General features: G+C 41.8%; 1 protein-coding gene across 1 annotated transcript in view; it reads left to right on the forward strand.

Annotated features, from left to right (window-relative positions):
* Positions 1-280: 280 nt before the first annotated feature.
* The window catches only part of HIPK3 (homeodomain interacting protein kinase 3), a 60,304-nt gene continuing 39,792 nt past the window's right edge, over positions 281-20,792 (forward strand). Inside the window, exons 1-2 of the mRNA XM_088525902.1 lie at positions 281-314; positions 13,680-14,775. Of these exons, the coding sequence (XP_088382028.1) occupies positions 13,682-14,775 (1,094 nt within the window). The 5' untranslated portion in view covers positions 281-314; positions 13,680-13,681. The remainder of the gene's footprint in view (positions 315-13,679; positions 14,776-20,792) is intronic.

Here is a 20,792-nt window from a genome sequence, read left to right on the forward strand (position 1 = left end):
GCGCAGCCGCGTCCCGCGGGCGCTGGGCCGCGGGAGGGAGGCGGGGAGGGACGGAGGGGAGGCGGGCGGCGGAGGCGGCGGCCTGAGCGGGCCGGGCCCTCCCCGGGAAGATGAGGCGGAGGCCCGGGCGGGCGAGCGCGCCGAGCCGCGGCGCCTTCCTCCCTCGCTGCCGCCCGCACAAGATGGCAGCGGCCGGGGCGGCGGCGGCGCGGAGCGGCTGAGCGCGGCGGCCCCGCGCGCCGAGCCGGCGCTCCGGACATGCCCGGCGCAGCGCCCGCTCCTCCCGCCCGGACCGCGCGGCGCCGTTGCTGAAGGTGAGCGCGCCGCTGCCGCGGGGCCCCCGCCCGCCACGGGGGCGCCGATACCGGCCGTTGCCGGCGCGCCGCGGCCCTGGCGGCGCCGGCCTCGCCTCGGGCTGCGCCCTCCCCAGCGCCCCGGCTGCGCCGCGTGCCCGCGCTTCTGTAGCGAGTGGTAACAGCAGCCTTCCACTTTACCTGTGCAGCCCCCGGGCGCCGGAACGGCTTACGTGCCTCTGCGTGTACGTGTGTGTATATCCATATCTAGCTACACCCCTATGGATGCCTCTCTGAGATTATGCCGTTATTACTGTGCTTGGTGCTGGCGGTGTCTGTGGCAGGCACCGACATGGCTTCCTCTTTTGCTGCCTTGGTAAGTTGTGTCTCGGCAGACAGGCTCGCTTGGCAGCGCCCACACTGTTTGCTGGGTTCATGTCTCTGGTCTCAAGTGACTTGTCTGAGTTTTCTTCCTTATTAGTTAGAGCTAGTGCCTCCTTTAATTCTAGGATATGTCAGCTAAAGCTATTGTGGTTGGTAACTGTATATTTATTTTATTACCTTCCATTAAATTATTTGCCAAAAAAAAGTGCAGAGGGATTGATTTCACACTAAAGTAGAAAGGTTTGGCTGCACTGTGCACAGTTAGCTGCTAGTGTAACAATAATCCCATAACAGTGATGATTTGCCAAAGGTTTCTGCAAGTGAAGTTTGAAATGAGCACAATAACAGAAATGTGCTGGGTAAGCGTGGCAGCCAGCAGGGAGATTAATTAAGCACCTGGAAAATAGGTCAAGACTGTATTACAAAGTAGTATGGTAAGATCACAAATAAATAGTGGAGTGTTAACATGGACTTAACTGCGAGAAAATTGATACTTATGTAATGCCAGTGCCTGCGTCGCTGCTGTAGGTGCTGACCGCTTCCCGAAGCGTATGGTAGGAAGATGTTTGTGCCCGCGCTGGCTGGGTGCTGGATATGCTTTTCTCACTTGATCCCGGTGACCGCCGTTGTAGCGCTGGTTCTGCTGCTTGCTTGGGGTGTGGTGTTGCCTGGAAGCTATTTCTGCATGGGTATATTTGGGTAGATGCTCTAATCTGGATCGCTGGACTGCTGTGTGGGTCTGCGCATTTCAAGGCATTTCATCATCGTGAGGCTGTTATCATTGGAAAGGTGGTTTGATTAAAATAAACTGGCCAGGGAGCTCCCCCTGCTTTGAGGTCCTTGCTTGTGATTGTTAGAGGATTGTCTTTGTGTCTTTTTTCCTTGTACATTTGAAATAACTGCCTATGAAACCAGAAAAATGAGGCTGATTCCTGCAAAACAAGATGCCAGAGACAAAATCAAAGCGACATGTGGGGAGAAAGAGTTATCAAGTCATCTTGTAGGAGCTGATGTCACTGGTGGGAATATTGGCCTTAGTGTGCTTATCTTTTCCTGCCTGGGACTTTTTTATAGCAGTTGCTTCAAAACAAATATGCTTTGGAGGTGATTTGCAGAAAGTGTGAGACTGGTTGCCTGCTTTAAGGGTGATGGGAACATAAATGGTACTTTTAAGGAGCACAGCATTAGCTTAATTTCTGTGTCGAGCAGAACTGACTATGCAAGCGTCTGAAAGCCCTAACCCAAATGTGCGGCAACAGTGGCTTCTGAGTCCCTTACCTTGTCTGTTTGAGGAGGTACCTGCCTGTTTTTTTTGGGAGTTGTCTTCTCACTGTTTTCAGCAGGATTTTCTTTCTACCAGGGTGTGTTCTTTTTCTCTTACTTTATATTTTGTCTGCATGCTGTTTATATAAACAAAGATGTTTTTGACAAGACCTCATATTTAGAAACAGAAATTCTATAATTGGCTGTCTTGTGCCTGTGTGGGAAAAGTACTGGTAAGAGACACCATCCCATCAGTTGTGACTGAATATGTATTTCAGACTACAGTTAAATATAGAAGAAAGCCTTCTTTAATCAAGTTAAGCCTCATTATTCCAGTGTGAGGTTTGTAAGACATTGTGGCATACAGCTTATATGTGTACACAAACGAGTTACTGTAGACAGTGTAACTTTTTATAGATAACTGGGGGGGGAAAAGGGAGAGAACATCTTATATTTTTTCAGACAGACGCTCGTGTTTTCCTCAGTGTATGACTATGTCATTCCATGTGCAAGAGGCTTTTCAGCAAAGGTAAACAGCTTGCTTGTCAGCATCCCACCTGCTTTTCCTGCCTCGTGTTTGTCAGCCCATGAAACGGAGTGCCCTATGATGTCTTGGGGGACAATACCAGTGTGCCTTGGTTATACATGCTTGCTGTTGAGCATTTGGAAGTAGTATCTACCTTTTGCCCCCAGAAACAGCTTCTACAGCTTTGTGTTTTCTAGTTTGCTTTCTTTTACTGATAATGTTACAGAAGAATTAGAAAAAAATCTCACCCTACAATTTAGTGAAGAAAAGACCCTAGATGGGGTTAGGCCCTCTAAATAGGTTTTGTAAGCTTGCAGCTATTCAAATGCTTACTTTCAGCTGCTCTAAATGTTACTTTTTATTGCCTTTTAAAAGGAGAGTTGAACTTGATGCTGAATAATCTGTTCTGAAGTCATTAAAGTAGTAATATTTTTATTTTTTATATTTCTTGACAGAAATGGGATTTGGAGTGCAAAATTGTGTTACTTTTAATCTAGGGCTTATTCTTTGCATGAAGTATGGAGGTTCTCTATGTATCTGGAATGGATTCGGATACATAAAATGTGTTAAGGGTATTTAAAGGAATTTTCAATAGCTAGTGCTGTGAAATGGGTTAGCAATGGGTTATCTGTGACCTGATGTAACCTATAAGGAAGCATAAAGCCTGGAAAATCCTGTTACCTGTTCTTGGCTGCCCCTCCCCCTGGACCATTTTAATTTAAATGTTCCATCTTTTCTACAGCTTTCTAGAGAATGTAAAGTTATATTTCTCTTCAGAAACACTAACTTAACTTTCCAGAGACAAATGAGCAACATGTAACTGCAAAGGTGTGTTTTCAATCTTTGAGTAGCTTCATTGCTTTCTTTGATATCCACGTAGTTCTCATATTATATGCGTACATACACATACCCCACCCATATGGACATTTTTGTACTTTTTTTAAAAAAAACAAGCTCTGACTTTTTTAGTTATTTTATTTCAATATGGAGGATGCTGGGAAGTCACTAGTTTTGTTACTGTCAGATGCTGTTTGGGGATAATCTTTGTACAGGTTCTTAGCATTCTTTCACATTGTCACATTTTTTTCATATACTTGATTTCCTTCAGTTAACTCCACTGACAAAGTGGAGTTAATGTCTAGGTCAATTTCCCTTAAAAAGAGGAAGAGGAGCCTAATATCTGTAACTTTTTTAAACTACTGAATTAAAGTACTTGTGAATTTCTCTTACTCGATAACTTGATACTACTATAAAATTTTGTGCTATCTTAGCTCTCTCTTTTTATTAAATTGATATATTTAGTAGTCCTAGAGCTATGTTGTCATCTTGTACTCTTTCGTCTTCTATTTTCACTTCGTTTCGTTTTTCCTTTCCTCACTTCTATTGTGTCTTAAAATACTTATCCCTAACAGGAATGGCCCCTGTGCAGAGCCCTGTTGACCTCCACGCAGTGTCTTGTGCGGGTAGCGCCGGGGGCTGGTGTGTAGAACGCTCGCAGCAGCGTTCCCCCTCTGGCAGGGACCGTTTGGTGCAGCTCCTGCACGCGGGCGTTTGTTGCTGCTCGCTGCTTGGGAGACGGTGGCCGTGGCTACGTTACTGTACTCTGCTCTCCCGTGGCCGAGTAGGTCCCCACAGCTGCTTATGCGTGAGCACCTAGAGATGTAAGTAAATCCTATGAGCCCAGGAGTCGTAAATTCTGAAGGATCAATTTGGAGTTTTGTCATAAAATGCAACATTTTCTGTTGCCTTGTATTGGGGCAAGCGGAATATGGTACCTTTAAAAACAATGCTGTTGGTTATTTCGGGAGTTTTATTTTGGAATTACTCTAGGGTAGCCCATGAAGTGTGAAATGGTCTCACTTTGTGCTTACCTCATCTGAAAATATAGTAATGTAAATTGGGAAGATTGGACCCCAGACAGGAAAGACTGTCAGCAGAAGAGTTTGAACTAGAATTGCGATAAGTGATAGAGCTGTGCTTTTGCATGGGGCTGAAACGTTTTCATTGCAAAGGTGTTTGCTTTCGTTATTAGCAAGACCAAAACATTTGAGGCCAGCTCCCTTAAGTCTTTGGATGTGCACAGACATCTGAAATGTTCCTGAAAGCTTCTGATAGATGAAACGAGTGCCTGCTGCAGAAAGGAGCTAGGGTTAGGGCTGAGGCCTTGATCAAGAGGCTGTAGTGTAGGCTCTGCAGAAATGCAAAGAGGACAAAAACAAAACAGCATGCCTTTAATGCTAATAATATGAAGTTTACTATTATAGTGCAGGCAATGAATCAGTGTTTTGGAATTCACAGGGATTACCTATATACACAGTTTTATTTCAATCTTTAATAGGTTACTTTTGCCTGGAAGCAAAACCACATCTTGTTTCTCATCTGTGTGCGTACAGTGTCTCTTGGTTACTACTTTGTTTTGGTCCTTTTTCAGTGTTTACAAAAAGTGGAGTATTAACCTTTAACTTATCCTACTAGCCTGAATAATGTACTTATTTGTTTCATATCATGGAGTTGGATGAATCTTGATAGTCTTAAAATGGTTGTTTGCTTCTTGCAAGATATCTTTGGGATTTTTTGACTGAAAAGCTGCTGATGTAAACCCTTGTGTTGCATATATCTTCCTCTAGTTTCCTATAAACCTAGATTATACCTTTCCTTTCAATTATTCTGTGTTTTCCTTTGCTTAAATCATAAGAACTGCTGCTTTAAAATTTGTCTTTTCTAGTTGAGACTGTTTTCAGAGCCTGTTCTTGAAGACTTAAACTAGCTAGGTGTAGAGGAAGTCCTCACAAGATCTTTCTTTTCCATTGGTTGAATCCGTTTAAGAACTTAATATGGGATTTCTGGTGCTTGGAGTCTTAGCTCTGAACCCTTTTGGGAGGGATAGGTTTTGTTAAGAGAGGAAATGCTGTCTTTTTCTTATCTATTAATATTGATTTATTTGAGAACTTTTTTGGTGTTTAGTCCACTAGAAATGGATTGCTTTGGTGATGATGTGCTAAAGAAGTTTTTCAAGGCCTTTTCATTAGGACTTTTGAAGTGCTGCTATGGGCTAATTTTCTTCTTTTGGCACAGACTTTCCTGGGCTCTGTGGGAGGCTTTTGGGGACTTTCATGTTTCCTAGCAATTATATTGGGAGCTGTCAGGTGCCTTTTCAGATTAAATGGATGTTAAAACTGAGCTGAGAAGATGGCTAAACTCAGTAAGGTCTGCTATGTAGGCGAGAGGGTAAAATACATTTCTGGCAAGGGTGGCTTTTGAGACTGTCATGATCAGGTTATCATGATTATTAGTTTTAAGAGGCAAAAGCCTTTTTTGGTCTGAGTATGCATTTTTAATAGTAATATGGCCTACAGGAAACAATGCTGCCTCCAGGCCTTTAGCAGAGTGAAAGAAAAGTACTAAAAATCTGTTTTTCCTCTCATTGTTCTTCATTCTACTTATGCCATCCCTGTTAAGTTTATGCAGCTAGTTTCAGTAAACAACCAGTTCTATCTTCCGGAGATTGTTTACAATGAAAGAAAAATATTTGACTCTTATGTAAGAATATATTTTTTGCTATGTTGCTTTTATTCAAGGTATTCATATTCTGGCCAAAAAAAGACTGTGAATAGACTTCATTTGCTGTATAAATATATCTCAATAAGTCTATGTTTGGTTGCTGCTAGGTGTATTCTGAAATGACTGACTGAAGGTAGTTAATAGAAAAAGATAAATCAAGAGAAGCAATTTGAACTAAGCGTCTTAATTCTTTTGTACTTCAGTTTTCAGGTTCAAAACAAAGATTTATTTACTATACCATGTTTTATTTGCGGAGTGATTTTTTTTTTTAATCACAAATACCATACACTGAGGGGTATCTAGGCATGCTGTCTTGACGATTCAATAGCTGCCTTCTAATGGTTCATTTTGGTCCTATTGGAAAAGTGGTTACAAGTTGCTGAGTATTTGGGGAAGCTTTTAACTCAAATGACACTGCTAGGCAGTGCTAAATGTGTAGAAATCAGTTTGATTCTTGAATTATGCTTTCCTGGTGCAGTAAGTCCCTGATTCATCAACTCCTGTGCCATGTGTCAAACGGGTGAATTTGGTAGGTTACTGTAGTGTGTGCTGTTGTGGACTTAGTGTGCGAGTCCTCTGGGGAGAGTGGTTGCTCACAGGCACTTCTGTTCAGCTGACGGTCTTTCGTGGTAAGAGGGCACAGAAGAACGTAAATGATTTTGAATAAACCTGTCCCAGCTGGAATAGTTTGGAGGAGTCGAGGAAAAATCAACTTTCTCCAAGTAGATTCCTTTTAGGGGTGTACAGATGTTCTGGCATGTGGGGCATCCTGTGCTCCAGTTTTAGAAGTGGCAAACCAAAGGTGAGGTAGCCATAAGGAAAACAGACATCTAGTCTAGTTTTATATTCTCCTAGGAAGTGCATTTGGTATTGTTTAGAGCTATTCCAAAATGAAGCTTCTTAGCAGATTTCTTAGTTGGATTGCTGGTAATAACAAAATTCTGGCAGAGTTCTGGAAGAATGCAAAATGAAGCAATGAAATCAAAATCAAATGGTTTGAGTCAAGAAATACTTCTGACTTCTGTCATTTTTATCTGCTTAGTAATAAAAAAAAAATTGTTACCAGCAAGCAGTTTGAACTAAGCCAAATAGTCATTCCACCTTAGATATAAGGTGTTAAAAATCCTTTGGAAATACTTCTGACAATGGAAAAAAATCAGTGCAGCCTTATGTCCTGCTTCTCTGTTCACCTTGGTGCTGCTCACGGCAGAAAAGAGCTAGAGTGGCAGTGATTACTGTGCGTCCTTCAGCAGCGAACGTTCATGCAGATCCTGAGGGTGTGGGCTCTCCTGAACACAACTGCCACCCCAGGGGCTTTTATTTCAGCATGTCTACTGTTTTCAGCTTCCAAAAGAATTAGTCTTTCAAAAGAGCAGATTAGGCTGGTGGAGCCTAGCCGGTTTGAACTGTGCAGTTTGTGTTGATGATAGCACATTCTGATTTAGAAACTGTGCTCTAATGCAGAGCTGGTGCAGAGAGCACTTTTTCAGTTGCATAACACCTTCTTGCCTTGCAGAAAAATTAATGCTTTAAGTTTATCTTTTTAGTGATGATTACAGTCATGATAGAATCACAAGATTTAGCTTTTGATGCTTGTGGAAAATATGAATGTAGCAATTGTATTCATCAGTATGGCTGCTGGTACAAATGACAGCCCTGAGTCATATGAATTCCCTCTGATAATTTATATGAAATACTTGAGTTAAATATTTGTCAGTTCTGTTTCCAAGTATTGAGACCACAGTACTGTGACAAGTTTGCATCACACATGACCTTACATTTGCAGTCACTTTAACAAATTGGATATAGATTTTCTTATGAATTGAGCTTGAGGTCACTTGTAACTGCTGCTTTGTAAGCTTTTAGCTTCAAAGGATAGAAGTTGTGTCTTAAATCACTCTTGATGGTGGTACTTCTCAAAACATGTTCAGTCAACCTGGTAATTATATCTTGCCTTAAGTATCAAGCCACCTAATATTAAAATCCATAATGTATGAAGGAAACAAATCTAATATTTGTTAAGAATTTAATGGTGCCATTTTTATGCTATTTCTAAGTGTCAATACAGTTTTGGTGTTGTGTCCTATAAGGCATTCCCCATGTTGTCCAACTTAAAGTAAGCCTTGTAGTATTTTTCTGAAGCAGTTAGCAACAGTGTTCCTTACAAATGCAGAAACTAGGATCATTTTCTCCCTTGCTCGGCACTGAGTCTCCTTTGAAGCTTGGGATAAAAGTCTGACCTTCTTGCTTGCACCCTGAGCGCTGATGTGTGCAGAGCTGAGCTCAAAGCTCCCAGGGATGTTTGGTATGAGGCAAAGGGCACCATGAGCGGAGCTTCTGACATGTTTGACCTAAGATGGGCCAAAATTCCTAAGCTTTAAAAAATGTTGTTGTTAAGGAATCTGTTTTAACCAGTGTGCTCACTTAGTATATTTTTCTCAGATGAGTATCCCTGGAACTGCCTATCATTTCCCCTAATTTATTTATATGTTAGAGCTCTAACCACTATGCAAAAGCAGTTTGTCCTTTTTCCCATGCAGAAATGGTTGTGGGATAGCTAGGGATGGGATCCCCTTTCTGCAGGGGCACATTCCCCCATAGCTTCTCTGCTGCCTTGACTGTCAGTACTTGGTTGTGAGCTGTTCTGCTGGAGCCATCGCAGGCTTCAGCAGGACCTGCTCCCTGGCGTGGCCATGCTCACATGAGCCGCTTGCTGTGCTGGGTACCTGTGGTTAGGGTCCTGCTATACCAATAATAACAGAAAAGAGCCTGTGAATTTGGTTTTGTATTTGCTTAGTAGCTTTAAAACAGCAGAGAGGAACCTAAAGAACCACTTGCTACCTGGAAAAACACTGCATCTTACAGTGTCTTCAAAATGGAGCCTATTTTAAAGCAACACTTCATAAATGCATCTGCTCCAGTTCTGCATTTGTTGGCAGTAGCTGAAGTTCTGCAAGGCTGTGCCTTGGTGTCCAATTGCTTTGCAAGAACTGTGCAATCATACCAGAGCTGTTAGAAAGCATGGTTGCTTTAGTATAATTGTAACTCAGTATTGTAACCACTGTTAGGCTTTGTGCTAGGGTTTTTTACTATGGTAACACCAACTGCATTGATTACATTTTTACCCCAGTTAAGAGGTGCTCTTTATTCTAAAGAAGATTTAAGGAGTAGTGTAGCAGTTTTGCTTTGGCTCTGCTGCAGTGTTCATAGTAGAGGTAGCTACTTCTCCCTTCCCCCTGCCTCTGAGCAGGAAATATCATTTAAAAGTTAATTATTAATGATGGTCAAGCTCGGAACAGCCTGTGCTTTTCAAGGTTGTTACAGTCTGTCAGATCTGCCGTGCTTATGAATTTTCTAGGCCTGCTAGCAAAAGAATTGCAATACGCTTGAAAAATCCAGGAAGGTGCAATTAAATGGAATTAGTGAGATATTATCAGAAGTGCCCATTTCACACAATAACGTGTGCGAGGTCGGTATTGAGTTTCTGGAGAGAGAAGCCTGACTGGAAGCTGCAAAGGGTGAAGCACCTCCTGTTTATTTCCAGTTTAGTGAAAGTGGAGAGAAGTCTCCCTGTGCTCCGGAAGGAAATGTGATCACACAGCATTAGGACTCTCAACAAGTGACATGTTCTGTACAATTTTAGTGCTTAATAAATCGATCCCAGGCTGCCCAGTTCTCTTTGCTCCAAACTGGGAGTGAAGAAGCCCTGCACTTGAGACCAGCTGTTTCTCTTAGTTGAAGAGGCTGTCCTCAGGCTTAATGTTAACTGGAGGAGGTATCTTGAAACATGGCTGTCCCTCAGCCTGTCCCCATGGGTGGTGACAGGGCTGCAGCACCTGTGAGGCAGCTGGTAAGTGGTGGTGCTGGGGGGCACCCTGCATCAGGGCTAGCAGCCGTGGGGCAGAGGGCCAAGGGGCCATTAAGAGTAGGCAGACTTGGGAGTGCCACAGCAATGGAGCAGTGCAGGGTGCCCCCGGTGCCTCAGGCAGGATAGAGCCCTGCCCACACCTGCTTTGGGGATCTTCCCAGTGTCTGTAGGGTTGGGTTGTAAGCTCAATCACCTAAAGTTCTTGAAACAAAACTTGTTGTAGTAGAGGCTGCCATCGTTTTCCCTCTGTGCTTAAGGTGCTGTAAAAGCGTGTTGTTCATTGGTTTTATGAAGGTACTGACTCTTCTCCAGATAAGACTGAGCCTTAAAGGGAATAAGGGGAGAAGCAGAAGTGTTCAGGGAAGAGGAAGAGGTTAGTTGCCCAGATAATTTTTTTTGAGTAAAACTTGATTTATTTAGTTTTGTCGTCATGACGACATCAAAGGTTGTCCAGGACTGTACAGTTTTATGCAGTGCTTAGTCCTTTTGACTGAGTTACTAAGAAAGTCCTCATGACAGCTTGGTGTCCTTCCTGAGGATCTAACTGGGGATGGTGGCCAGGGCTTGGGGCAGGGGAGTTCAGGCTGCAAGAAACACAGCTCCAAGAAGGTGATTGCCTGCTTTCTGCCCCGCTGCATTCCGCACTTGAGAGCCCTGGCTGGCTTGAGCAGGGTGGGCTCCAGAAGACTGATAGGTGTCTGCATGCCAGAGGGCCCAGGCAGCTGGTGATTTGATAGTTTGGAGTTTGCGGCTGCGTGAGCGGCTGCCTGGCTGCAGCCTGCCTGGCTGGCAGGAGTGTCGGAGCAGCGCTTTAGCTGAGAGGCGTCTCCTCCTGCCTCCTGCCAGCCCTTCCTGGACTGAGGGGGGGTGGTTCTGTGCCCTGACAATTTTGTTCCTTAAGTGTAGGGTAAGTTTTTTCACTACTCCTTCCAAGCTGTTACCCAGATATTTTGCTGTCAACCTGTGCCGTGTGCTCATGCCTGCCAAGAGCTTAGGCAGCAGTAATGTGAGGGCAGCAGGGGAGCAACTCGCAAGGCAGGAACGCTGCTGCTGCTCCACAGGCCCTTTGCACAGAGGTCACCCACGGAGGCTCATTCCAGTCGGGGCAGAGCTGCTTTGGCTACGGTGCCTGGATCTGTTTCTGTCCAGGAGCTTAGCAATGTGGCCTTGCTGCTGTGTCTGCTTAACGTTTGGATTCATCATCTAAATTGGAACCTGGCTTTGGTGTCATTGCTGTGAGGGTCGCAGTGAGTGAGTGGGTGTGAGAGCTTTGAGGGAGGTGGTTGGTGGGGCTTGGGTTTGTTTTGGTTTTGTTTTGTTTTTCCTGATCCCTGTGTGTTCTCTAATGTACCTTCATGTAAAGCAAAATAGGAATGTAAGTTGTTGAGAAGGGAAGCAGAGGAGAGCTGAATACTAGGAAAGCATGAAAGAACATGGTGTACAGAAAGCAGAGCTGGGATCATCCAAGTTGGAAGAAGCAGTAATTCCAGGGGGAAATGCTTAGTTAACAGGAATGGGACGCTGGGACTATCCGCAGGGAGCTGCGGGAGTCTCAGCTGCTCAAGCTATAAACACTGCAGAAGCCCACAGCAACTTTGGGGTTTGCTTCTGATTGGGTTATTTCTGGAGGGGGAGGACTGAGTGATTTACTTCTGTTGTATACACGTGGGAGAGCTACAAGTGGGGATTTGGGTGAAAAAGCCAGTAGTGATTTCTCTTCCTCCTCCCGCCCTGCCCTGTCCAGGAGCTTTGAAAAAATATATTTAAAAAATCTTCTTTGGAAATGTTAGTGTCTTTGGAGTAACTGACAAATCTGTCTTCCAATCTGTCTATTTAAGTCTTCCAAATGTAATGCAGGAATTTCAAGCCTGCTTCTGGTAGTTGTGGTATGGCCTTAACTGTAGAGCCCCTATTGAAAGCTCCAGAAATGCCAGGTATGCACAGGCATATGCACGTGCTTGCTCATGAGGGCGAGTTGATTTTTGGCTCTGTAAATAATTGGATCAAGATAAAGAAATTGAGGAAAAGTTAAAGTTATTACAGCAGAGAATCAATCATTGAGTTGAAAATATACTTACATTGGACCTAAGTAAAATGTAAGGACCCTCTCTTTTTTTTTAATGTTACACTAGTGGGAGAGATTCTTGGCTACTAATGCAAATAGAAGTCAAATATCAGTGTGTTGTTTTTAGAAGTGAACTTAACTTGTTTGTGTTGGGTTGCAAAATAAACACTTGATACTTGAATGAAAATTTTGTTATTTTATTTTCCTAAGGTTTCTACAACTAGGTCTTGATTCACCAACACTTAACTACATCTTTTTATTCCCAGTATTTTGAGGAGCCTCACTGAGTTAACGTTGTGGTCTCAGGGATTTGATTTAAGGCATACTAGATTTTTCAGGGTGCTTGGATTTTTTTTTTGTAGATTTACCAGGATAAGGTTAAGCAAGGAGAGTTACAAAATCAAAGTTTATCAGCTTAGTAACGTATCCCCTTGTTCTGCAACATGGTATTTTTCTGATGTTGCACATGCCTAAATAGGCCAGTGCAACATACATCAGATATTATTCAGAACTTCAGGGTTTTGTGGCTATGAGTGAAGTGTGAAGCCAGAGGGTGACTTCAACCTCTGTTTATTTCTGATTCATCAGCCATTTTGTATATTTGCTTACTGACATTTGGGAAAAAAACATGCCCAATCCTTTTGCTCTCAGGAAGTTGTCTTATCTTCGTAGCACAAGTAGAATTTTTGTCTTGATTCAAGAGAACCTGGGAATTTGTAGATGTGCTCCTGGTTCTAATGTGCTGCTTGTTAAACCCTTCCTGTAAAGTGGGTGTTCAGTGGCTGCCCCAGGGCAGTGGGCTGGCAGGGAGCATGCCTGCCTGGGGGTGTCTGGCTCCCTATATTTTCTGTGAAATTCTGGGAAGCCAGCTTTGAAAGGACTGGTGGGGTGGGCATTTTAGCTGCTGTTTTTAACATGGCCAAAAAGCTTTGTAGGATGCAATCAGCTGTGATGTGAGGGTGACAGCCCTGGATAGGCTGCCCAGAGAGGTTGTGGAGCCTCCTTCTCTGGAGATCTTCCAAACCCACCTGGATGCTACCGTGTGCCATGTGCTCTGGGTGTCCCTGCTGGAACAGAGGGTTGGACTAGATCTCTAGAGGTCCCTTCCAACGTCAACCATTTTGTTCTACACGTAAAGAAGGCAGGTCAGCTTCTCCTACACAACTAGATCACTTTGACTTTCACCACAGTGAAATTCAGGAAGCATTGTCAATCATTTCTTTAGCCCATGTGCTCTTTGAAGCCTGATTATAGATTGGACACATTATATAGCAAGTAGGATCAGCTTGTAAATCTCAATTTTTTTTTTTGGCATCACTGCTGATAAATAATTGCATTAATTCCTTTCTGGTAAAGGCTGAGATAGCTTTGTACATAAAAATGCTGGAGAATTTTAAAATGAAAATTCAACTTTTATAGCAGAAAGGTATTTCTTCTGCTTCAAAAGTTATTGGTAGTAACCAGCTGCAGTCTCAGTTTGGTTCTGTGCAGTCAGTGAAGGAGTTCACTGCTAAAAACTGCTTCTGTCTCTGTGCTGAAAAGTGGGCACTGATGAGTCAGGATGACCTTGTTGTTTGCTGTAATAAAGTAAAAGCAAAACTCTTTTAAGCTAGAGTGGAAAATATGTTCATCTTCTGATTTTAAAGGAGGAAAGTGCTATAAACTTTGGAAATGTAAATGTAGAATTCTAACTTGCTTTTTCTTCCCTTCATTCTGTAGGTATGGCCTCACAAGTCTTGGTCTATCCACCATATGTTTATCAAACCCAGTCAAGTGCCTTTTGTAGTGTGAAGAAACTCAAAGTAGAACCAAGCAGTTGTGTGTACCATGAAAGGACCTACCCACGGATCTATGTGAATGGTAAAAACTTTGGAATTTCTCCCCACAGGGTTAGTGCTTTCTTTCAGACTAAAAACCTATTTGACAGACCTCGAGGACAGAACTTCTTGTTGCAGTCAAATGCTGTCGCTTTAAAAAATATTGCAGGTGCTACAAAAGTGTTAGCAGTGCGGGCGCAGCAAGCTCAAGTAGAGGCACCTCAGACTGGGACCCAGGAGAGCAGGTTGGATACACTGGATGGACCCCAGCGATGTGGATTGAAGCGTAAGAGTGAAGAGCTGGATAACCAGATCAGCACGATGCAGATTGTGGATGAACTGTCCATATTGCCTGCAATGTTGCAAACCAATGTAGGAAACCCGGTGGCAGTTGTGACAACTGCTGCAGCTTCAAAGCAAAATGGTACCAGCGGCGATGGAGATTATCAGTTAGTACAGCATGAAGTCTTGTGCTCTGTGAAAAACACTTATGAAGTTCTTGATTTCCTTGGGCGAGGCACTTTTGGACAAGTAGTGAAGTGCTGGAAGAGGGGCACGAGTGAGATTGTGGCAATCAAAATCTTGAAGAATCATCCGTCTTATGCACGCCAAGGACAAATAGAAGTGAGCATATTAGCAAGACTAAGTACTGAAAATGCTGACGAGTTTAATTTTGTGAGAGCCTACGAATGCTTTCAGCATCGTAACCATACTTGCTTGGTTTTCGAGATGTTGGAACAGAACCTGTATGACTTCCTCAAACAAAACAAATTCAGCCCTCTGCAACTGAAAGTAATACGGCCTATTCTGCAACAGGTGGCCACTGCACTGAAAAAACTAAAAAGTCTTGGTTTAATCCATGCTGACCTCAAACCAGAGAACATTATGTTGGTGGATCCTGTCCGGCAGCCTTACCGAGTTAAAGTGATAGATTTTGGGTCTGCCAGCCATGTGTCGAAGACTATTTGTTCAACCTATTTACAGTCTCGGTATTATAGGTAGGTCTTTCACTTTGCTTCTGTTAATGCTTAATGGAAGAAGGTTTTATGTGTTAATCGCTTGAAATAATTACCCTTCCAGACATGAATATTAGATTTGAAAAAGTTAGGACTGTTTGAGAATATAGTTAATTCTAAAATTAAGTAGTTGATTACCGTTTATAATGTGAATATTTGCTCTGAGTATTTTCAGTGTTGCCTTTTTTCTGGAAGTATGTTTTGTGTTGCTGTTCAGCCTATGTCATCATTTGCTGTTAGCAGGAATTGTCTGATGAGCCTTTTAAAAAAACACAGCTTTCACTTAATAATCTAATTGATGAAATATCTGCTTATCCAGATAACTTTTTTTCCCTCCTCTGAGTAGCTAGAGAATGCACTGGAAGTGTGTTTCTATATCCTGTTCCCCAAAGTTATGGAAACCTTGTTTTTCTCAATGCCTATTTTCCTTAGGTCTTAAAAATAAAAATTCTAATTGTGTGCCTTCAGCAGCTGTGAACTTCAAGAGTTATGAAATGATAATATACATCAGTGTTGTAGGTGATACCAGATGCCCTTTGCACATTTGAAATCATCTTGTATGTAGTTGCCTTCTATATTGGCCCCCAAACTAATGAATATTTCTGATTTTAAAGTCTTTTTCATGTAGATATCCCATTTGTGTCATTTAAAAGCTTTTAATGTTTATTTGTGGGTTGTTCTTAATTGCTATATCTCAAATGCCTTTTTCAGGCCTACTTCACATTAACTACTACATTTTGCAGGTTGTCTGTCTTTGCAAGTTAAGTTTAAAAAAAAAGAAAAAAAACCACTAGTAAACAAGGGTAGCAAGCAAGTAATTTTGAAAGGTTTTGTTTCTATTCATGTTGGAGCTGAAAATGTGTGCAGTTCATATCCAAGCCTGATGGAATTGGGATGGTTAGTGCTCATGACAGCAGAACCTAATTCTTACTTGACTGTAGGTGGTAAATAGAGCATTTCATGTATAGTGGCCCTATAAGTATTCTAATTAATCACCTGCATTGCCTTATTACTTAATTGCAGGCAACATAGTTTGTTCTGTACAGATTTGTATTTTTGCAGATGTTCAAGAGTGTCCCCTTTGCTTAAGCTGTTTTATTAAACAATGGCAGATTCTGGTGCTATTGCCATTCCCCTCAGCAAGAAAGGAGAAAAGGCAGTGTTGCTGACCAGCCCACACAGGCTCCTGCTATAATAATTCCTGTGTGCTACTTTGAGTTTGGTTCCCCTCCTTCCATGGCAGAGGGCCCATCAGTTGCAGAATGGTTCTGTTAGTGTTTGAGTGGTCTATTTATAAATGTTAGCTGTAGGATTGCTTTGATTGTGTATGGGTTCTGTAATACATATTGAGTGGAGATATATGAAAAGTAGTGTAAAATTATACACAATGTTTTCCGTAACTTTTGTCTTCATCTGAGAAAATGGTGGCATATGAAGCAAGCTGTGGTTTTGAAGTACTCTAAATAGTTTTGACCTAGTTGCTTAGAGAATGGGTCTCTTAGTGAGCTCCTTGCTTAAGTCCTCGTACTGTGTGTTAAACTTCCCTAGTCTTGTGCACACTAGACTATATGCTTTCCAAATATGCTTTCAAAAATATTTATGTATGTATTGTATTTTTCCTTCTCAAGAAGAAAAAAGACTTGGATATGTTGTCTGTCTTGTCTCAATGCTAGAACTTTACACAGAGAGGGAGTTGAACTTGTGCAAAGATTAAATGACATCCATCTATACTCATGGCAGATGCATCTATGCATCTAAAATTCCCAGTTACTAAGCTGCATTGAAGTGCCTTGCAAATATTTCTTCTCTTCGATAAAAGATCCCATTCTCTTACTCCTGGTAGTTTTAGAATCATTTTGTGAAGCAGCAAATTACTCAGCATTTTTACTAAAAAAAGAGTATGGCAAGTTCACCTGTTGGTTAGTGTTGAGGGTATATAAATAACTTCAGTATTTCATTTAAGTTGTGTCTTGGTTAGGACAAGTCTCCTAGTTGAGTGATTTAAATTCTGTGCAGCTTGTCATGCTGTTGGTCAGCATGCTGGTTTTACTCCTTTGGAAGCACCTGAATGGCATAAATATATCAAAGTAGGGATTTGATCCTGAAATTTTTCAAAATAGGTTTTGGGGGAAATTTGAGTAGAGAAGCCTTAGAAAGGAATGAAAAGGGTCTTTGGAGAATAGATCATTTTACTTTGACAGAGGTCATGCTTCTTGACAACCATATAAGGACCCGCTTCAAAAATATAACTAAATGGCCTGGTGTTAGTAAAGGGTGGGAGCAATGGTGCAGGTTTGACTTGTTTCATAACCAACACATAATAATGTGTTGGAACAAGTGTTTTAAAATGATCAGCAAGTGAGACATGGAAAACTCACTTTTAAGTTGTGCTGTTGATGTGTTTAGTCCATTTAAAAATCTAGTTAATGTTTTTCTGTTTAAAGTTTCAAACTAAATCCTATTGTGCTTGAAATGAAAATACATTTTAAAAAATGCCTGTTCTCAACATCCTGCTTAGCCTGGTTGAAGTTGTATTTCTGTCTAAAATGTTTTAGACTTGTTTATTTGCTGTTTATTTACTGCTACCAAGGGGTTCTGCCAGCCCCCTGAACTTCTCACCTTTTCTTCATGCTGCAACTACCTGAATGCTTCTGCCAGGAAAGGAGGACATGGGAGGGCCTATTCTTCCTGGTAGCAGTTTTAGCTTCCTAGGTCACTTATGCCATGTTCCTTCTCAAAAGTAGGGTTCAGGGTTTCCGTACTGAAAGAATATGCCCTGCTGTGTGTGTAGAAGGGCATGCTGAATACTCCAGAGAAGTCCAGGGAAGGGTTTTGCATAAGGGAATAAAGTAGCTCTTCATAGCTCAATGCCACTGTCTCTTTAACTTGTTTCTGGAACTACTGTGAATAGAGAATGATTGCAAGAATGGAAAATGCCCTTAAGTCTGTTGCAGTGTCTGAATGGTAATATCAGTGTCTTAGATCTGTAAGAGGAAGTTCGAGTTGGGAAAACAAGCAATAACACAAAGCTTTGACTTAAGGCAATGAATATATGTGAATACCTATTCATGGACAGTGGAGAGACTTAAATTTCACTATATCCCAGCCTGTAACAGAAAAAGTAAAATGATGCTAATGACAGAAGATGTTAAGATACTTTAATGTGAGGAGAGACCATGGGGAGTGAGCCTACTTAGTTTGGAAAGGATATGGAGGAGAAGAAAAATAGAGACAGAACAATGTCTTGATGTTTCTCTCTTTTTGTTTCAGCTTTTTGAAGCAAAAAGAAAGAACGGTTAAAATGAATATAAAAATACTTTTTGACATTTCATTCCACTTTGAAAATGATAACTTTGCTGTTAGCTATTGCTAGAAATCAAATTATTTCCTTGGTAAAATGAAGAGTAGTTACTAGATATGATTGAATATTTTCTGCAGTATATTGTCTTAACTCGTGTGTTTTTTTTTTAAGCTGAAGTATTGAGTACTCTTTTCCTAGAAAGATGGTGTCTGTGCTTGCGTTCTGTTTTTATGCTGGTCTGGATTTTAGTATTTGTTGTATAGAGGGATTTTGTGTATGAAGCTTTTTCTTTGTGGATGGTCTCACATGTTATATGTGTATTGACCTTTTGAGGGATGTAAGAAGGTAAGCAAGCAGGCTCTATATATATTTTTGTAAAGAAAAAGATCCTGTTGAATGCAGTGTAGGTGATTAAGCTTTTGTCACATTGTCATGTATGGTATGAAAAGTGTATAGTTTTTTCTTGGGCATCTGTGCCCTGAATCAAGAGAAAAGTTGTTACATCCAAGATGAAAAGCTCCCTTCTCCTTCGTGTGTAGCATGGGCTGGAAGGTAGGGGAGGCAGTGACTGGCTTGTATTCCTGAGGCTCTGGCTGCTTGCTCTTGCACGGGGAGTCAGGAAGGCCTCCTCAGGCAGGGTGTGCTCCCTTCACTGGCACTTATTTCCCTTTCGCTCGTATTTCTGATGGTGGGATTTTATATATGTGTGTATATGTATCACAGGTGTATATATTATGTATGTATACACATATATGCATATATTTAAAAAAAAAATGCTGTGAATGGCAGACTGCCAGGAGCAGTGACCTACCAAAGGGCTGAGTGGTATAAAGCAGTGGAGGTTTTTGTACTGATCTGCCCCAGAGAGCCTAGTTGGGTTTCTTCTGCAGAGCTCCTCTTGTCACAAAAAGAGCTTGTGTGCAGCCTTTTATGTTTTGTGTTAGCAGGTAGCTTTTAGATGTGTTTTCATAGCACATCTCTGCTTTCTTCTGGTGTCTTCTCCAAGATTTTTTTTCGAGACAAACTCCTATTCAAGGGTTTTTCCTTTTTGAAATAGTCACATGTACCCTAAATAATTAGGGAGTTCTGTTTTAATCATCTAGTGACCAGATAGCCTCCAGAGATATCTTTTCCACTTAGGAACTTCAAAGGGGCTCCCTGTTGTTGGGCATCATGTTCAACCTTTGTGCAAAGGGAGCTGTTGTGTAAAACTTCATCTAAAAGGTACACAGATCCATCTGATGACAAAATCTTTGTACTAGGGTTTGATAATGCATAAGCATCTTGCTGCTTCATGATTTTGATTCTCCCACTTGTTGCTTGTAACACTGGTTGAGTTTATAAAGCACATTTTGATATTTGCATCACATGGCAAGCATAGATGTGTATTAAAAGGCCTGGGTGAGCTCCTGAACCTGTGCTAGGTTCTTGGATTACTCAAGTGATGCTTTCAGAATGAAAGGTTCTTGATTATAAGATGTTCCTCACAGCCTGGAAATGTTTTCCTGCTCTGTTGACGACAGCAATAACATGCGGTGCTGGTTTATTCAACAATGTGCCCACAAGGAAAAGCAAGTGCTTGGGTAGATGAACTAAGTGGGAGTTAACTCATTCCTGCATCAGTCAATGATATCCTTCCTCCTGCCTTCCAGCTAAGGATAAGGGCTAATCAGCAGTGCTGTTTCCAGACAGGATGCCAAATATTACCGGTGTTGCAGCAGAGCTCAGAGATGGAAAAATCACTGCTGGATGTGTGCCTATTGGATGGGAGCAGTCCTTTTCCTTACTGTCCTTTTACCCTCTCTTCCCATGAAGACTGAGAGGATGGGAAAAATGATATTCCTTGCATTTTGTCATCTTGACACTTCTGCTACATATTCCTCCCTCCTCTCTCCCACCACCTGTACACAGATGTCAGGAGTTGTAAGCTCTTTACTTTGATTCCGGACATCTCCTAGGGGGATCTCCTAGAGTGTTCATTCCTTAAGATGAGTATTTCCTTTGCTTGGAAACAATCATAGATCTTGCTCATCCAGTTGTTTCTGCTGCAGCTCACAGTGATTAGATCCTCGCAAATCCCCTGTGCTCTGAGAACTTTGGATAAAGACCGGAGTAACTGAGATGTGTCACTTAACTGCTGTCCATCCACTGCACTGCAGCAAGGGTTATCTCCATGCCCTCAGGATGTTACATTAGGAGTGTTTTTATATTTTCATGTTTGCATATATATGTGTTGGTATATGTGTATACATATTTAACCTTCATGTTAAATTTCAGAATAAAACACAAAGTGCTTAGGCATTTTTTCAAATTCATGAAACTTATTTGATCAGTCATTCCTTCTCTATATATGCCCATGGAAATGAGAGAAAGTTAGATCGGGGCAGGCTTGCTTTCTCACTGAGCTTTGCAACTTCATTGCCTCTGTTCCATGCCGCTCCAGTGAATTCAAAGAACATAGGTGTAATAACAAATAGCAAGTTCATATGTTATTCCAGATTTTATTTATAGGGACAATCAAGGGGAGAAGTCATAAAATGGAAAAAGCAACTGTTTTTTCAAGCCCTTTTGTCGTGTACTTGAATATTCTAAATAAGCTTTATCTAGAGTGGGGTGTTTTCTACTTTCACAATATCTAATATTCGTGTTCCAACTAAAATCTGTTTTTTAGATGCGTAAACAAGTTGAGTTTTCTTTT

This window comes from Tinamus guttatus, unplaced genomic scaffold, assembly GCF_059628265.1.
Source record: "Tinamus guttatus ecotype Peru unplaced genomic scaffold, ASM5962826v1 Tinamus_guttatus_pri_ptg000240l, whole genome shotgun sequence".
In the NCBI taxonomy this organism is placed as follows: Eukaryota; Metazoa; Chordata; class Aves; order Tinamiformes; family Tinamidae; genus Tinamus; species Tinamus guttatus.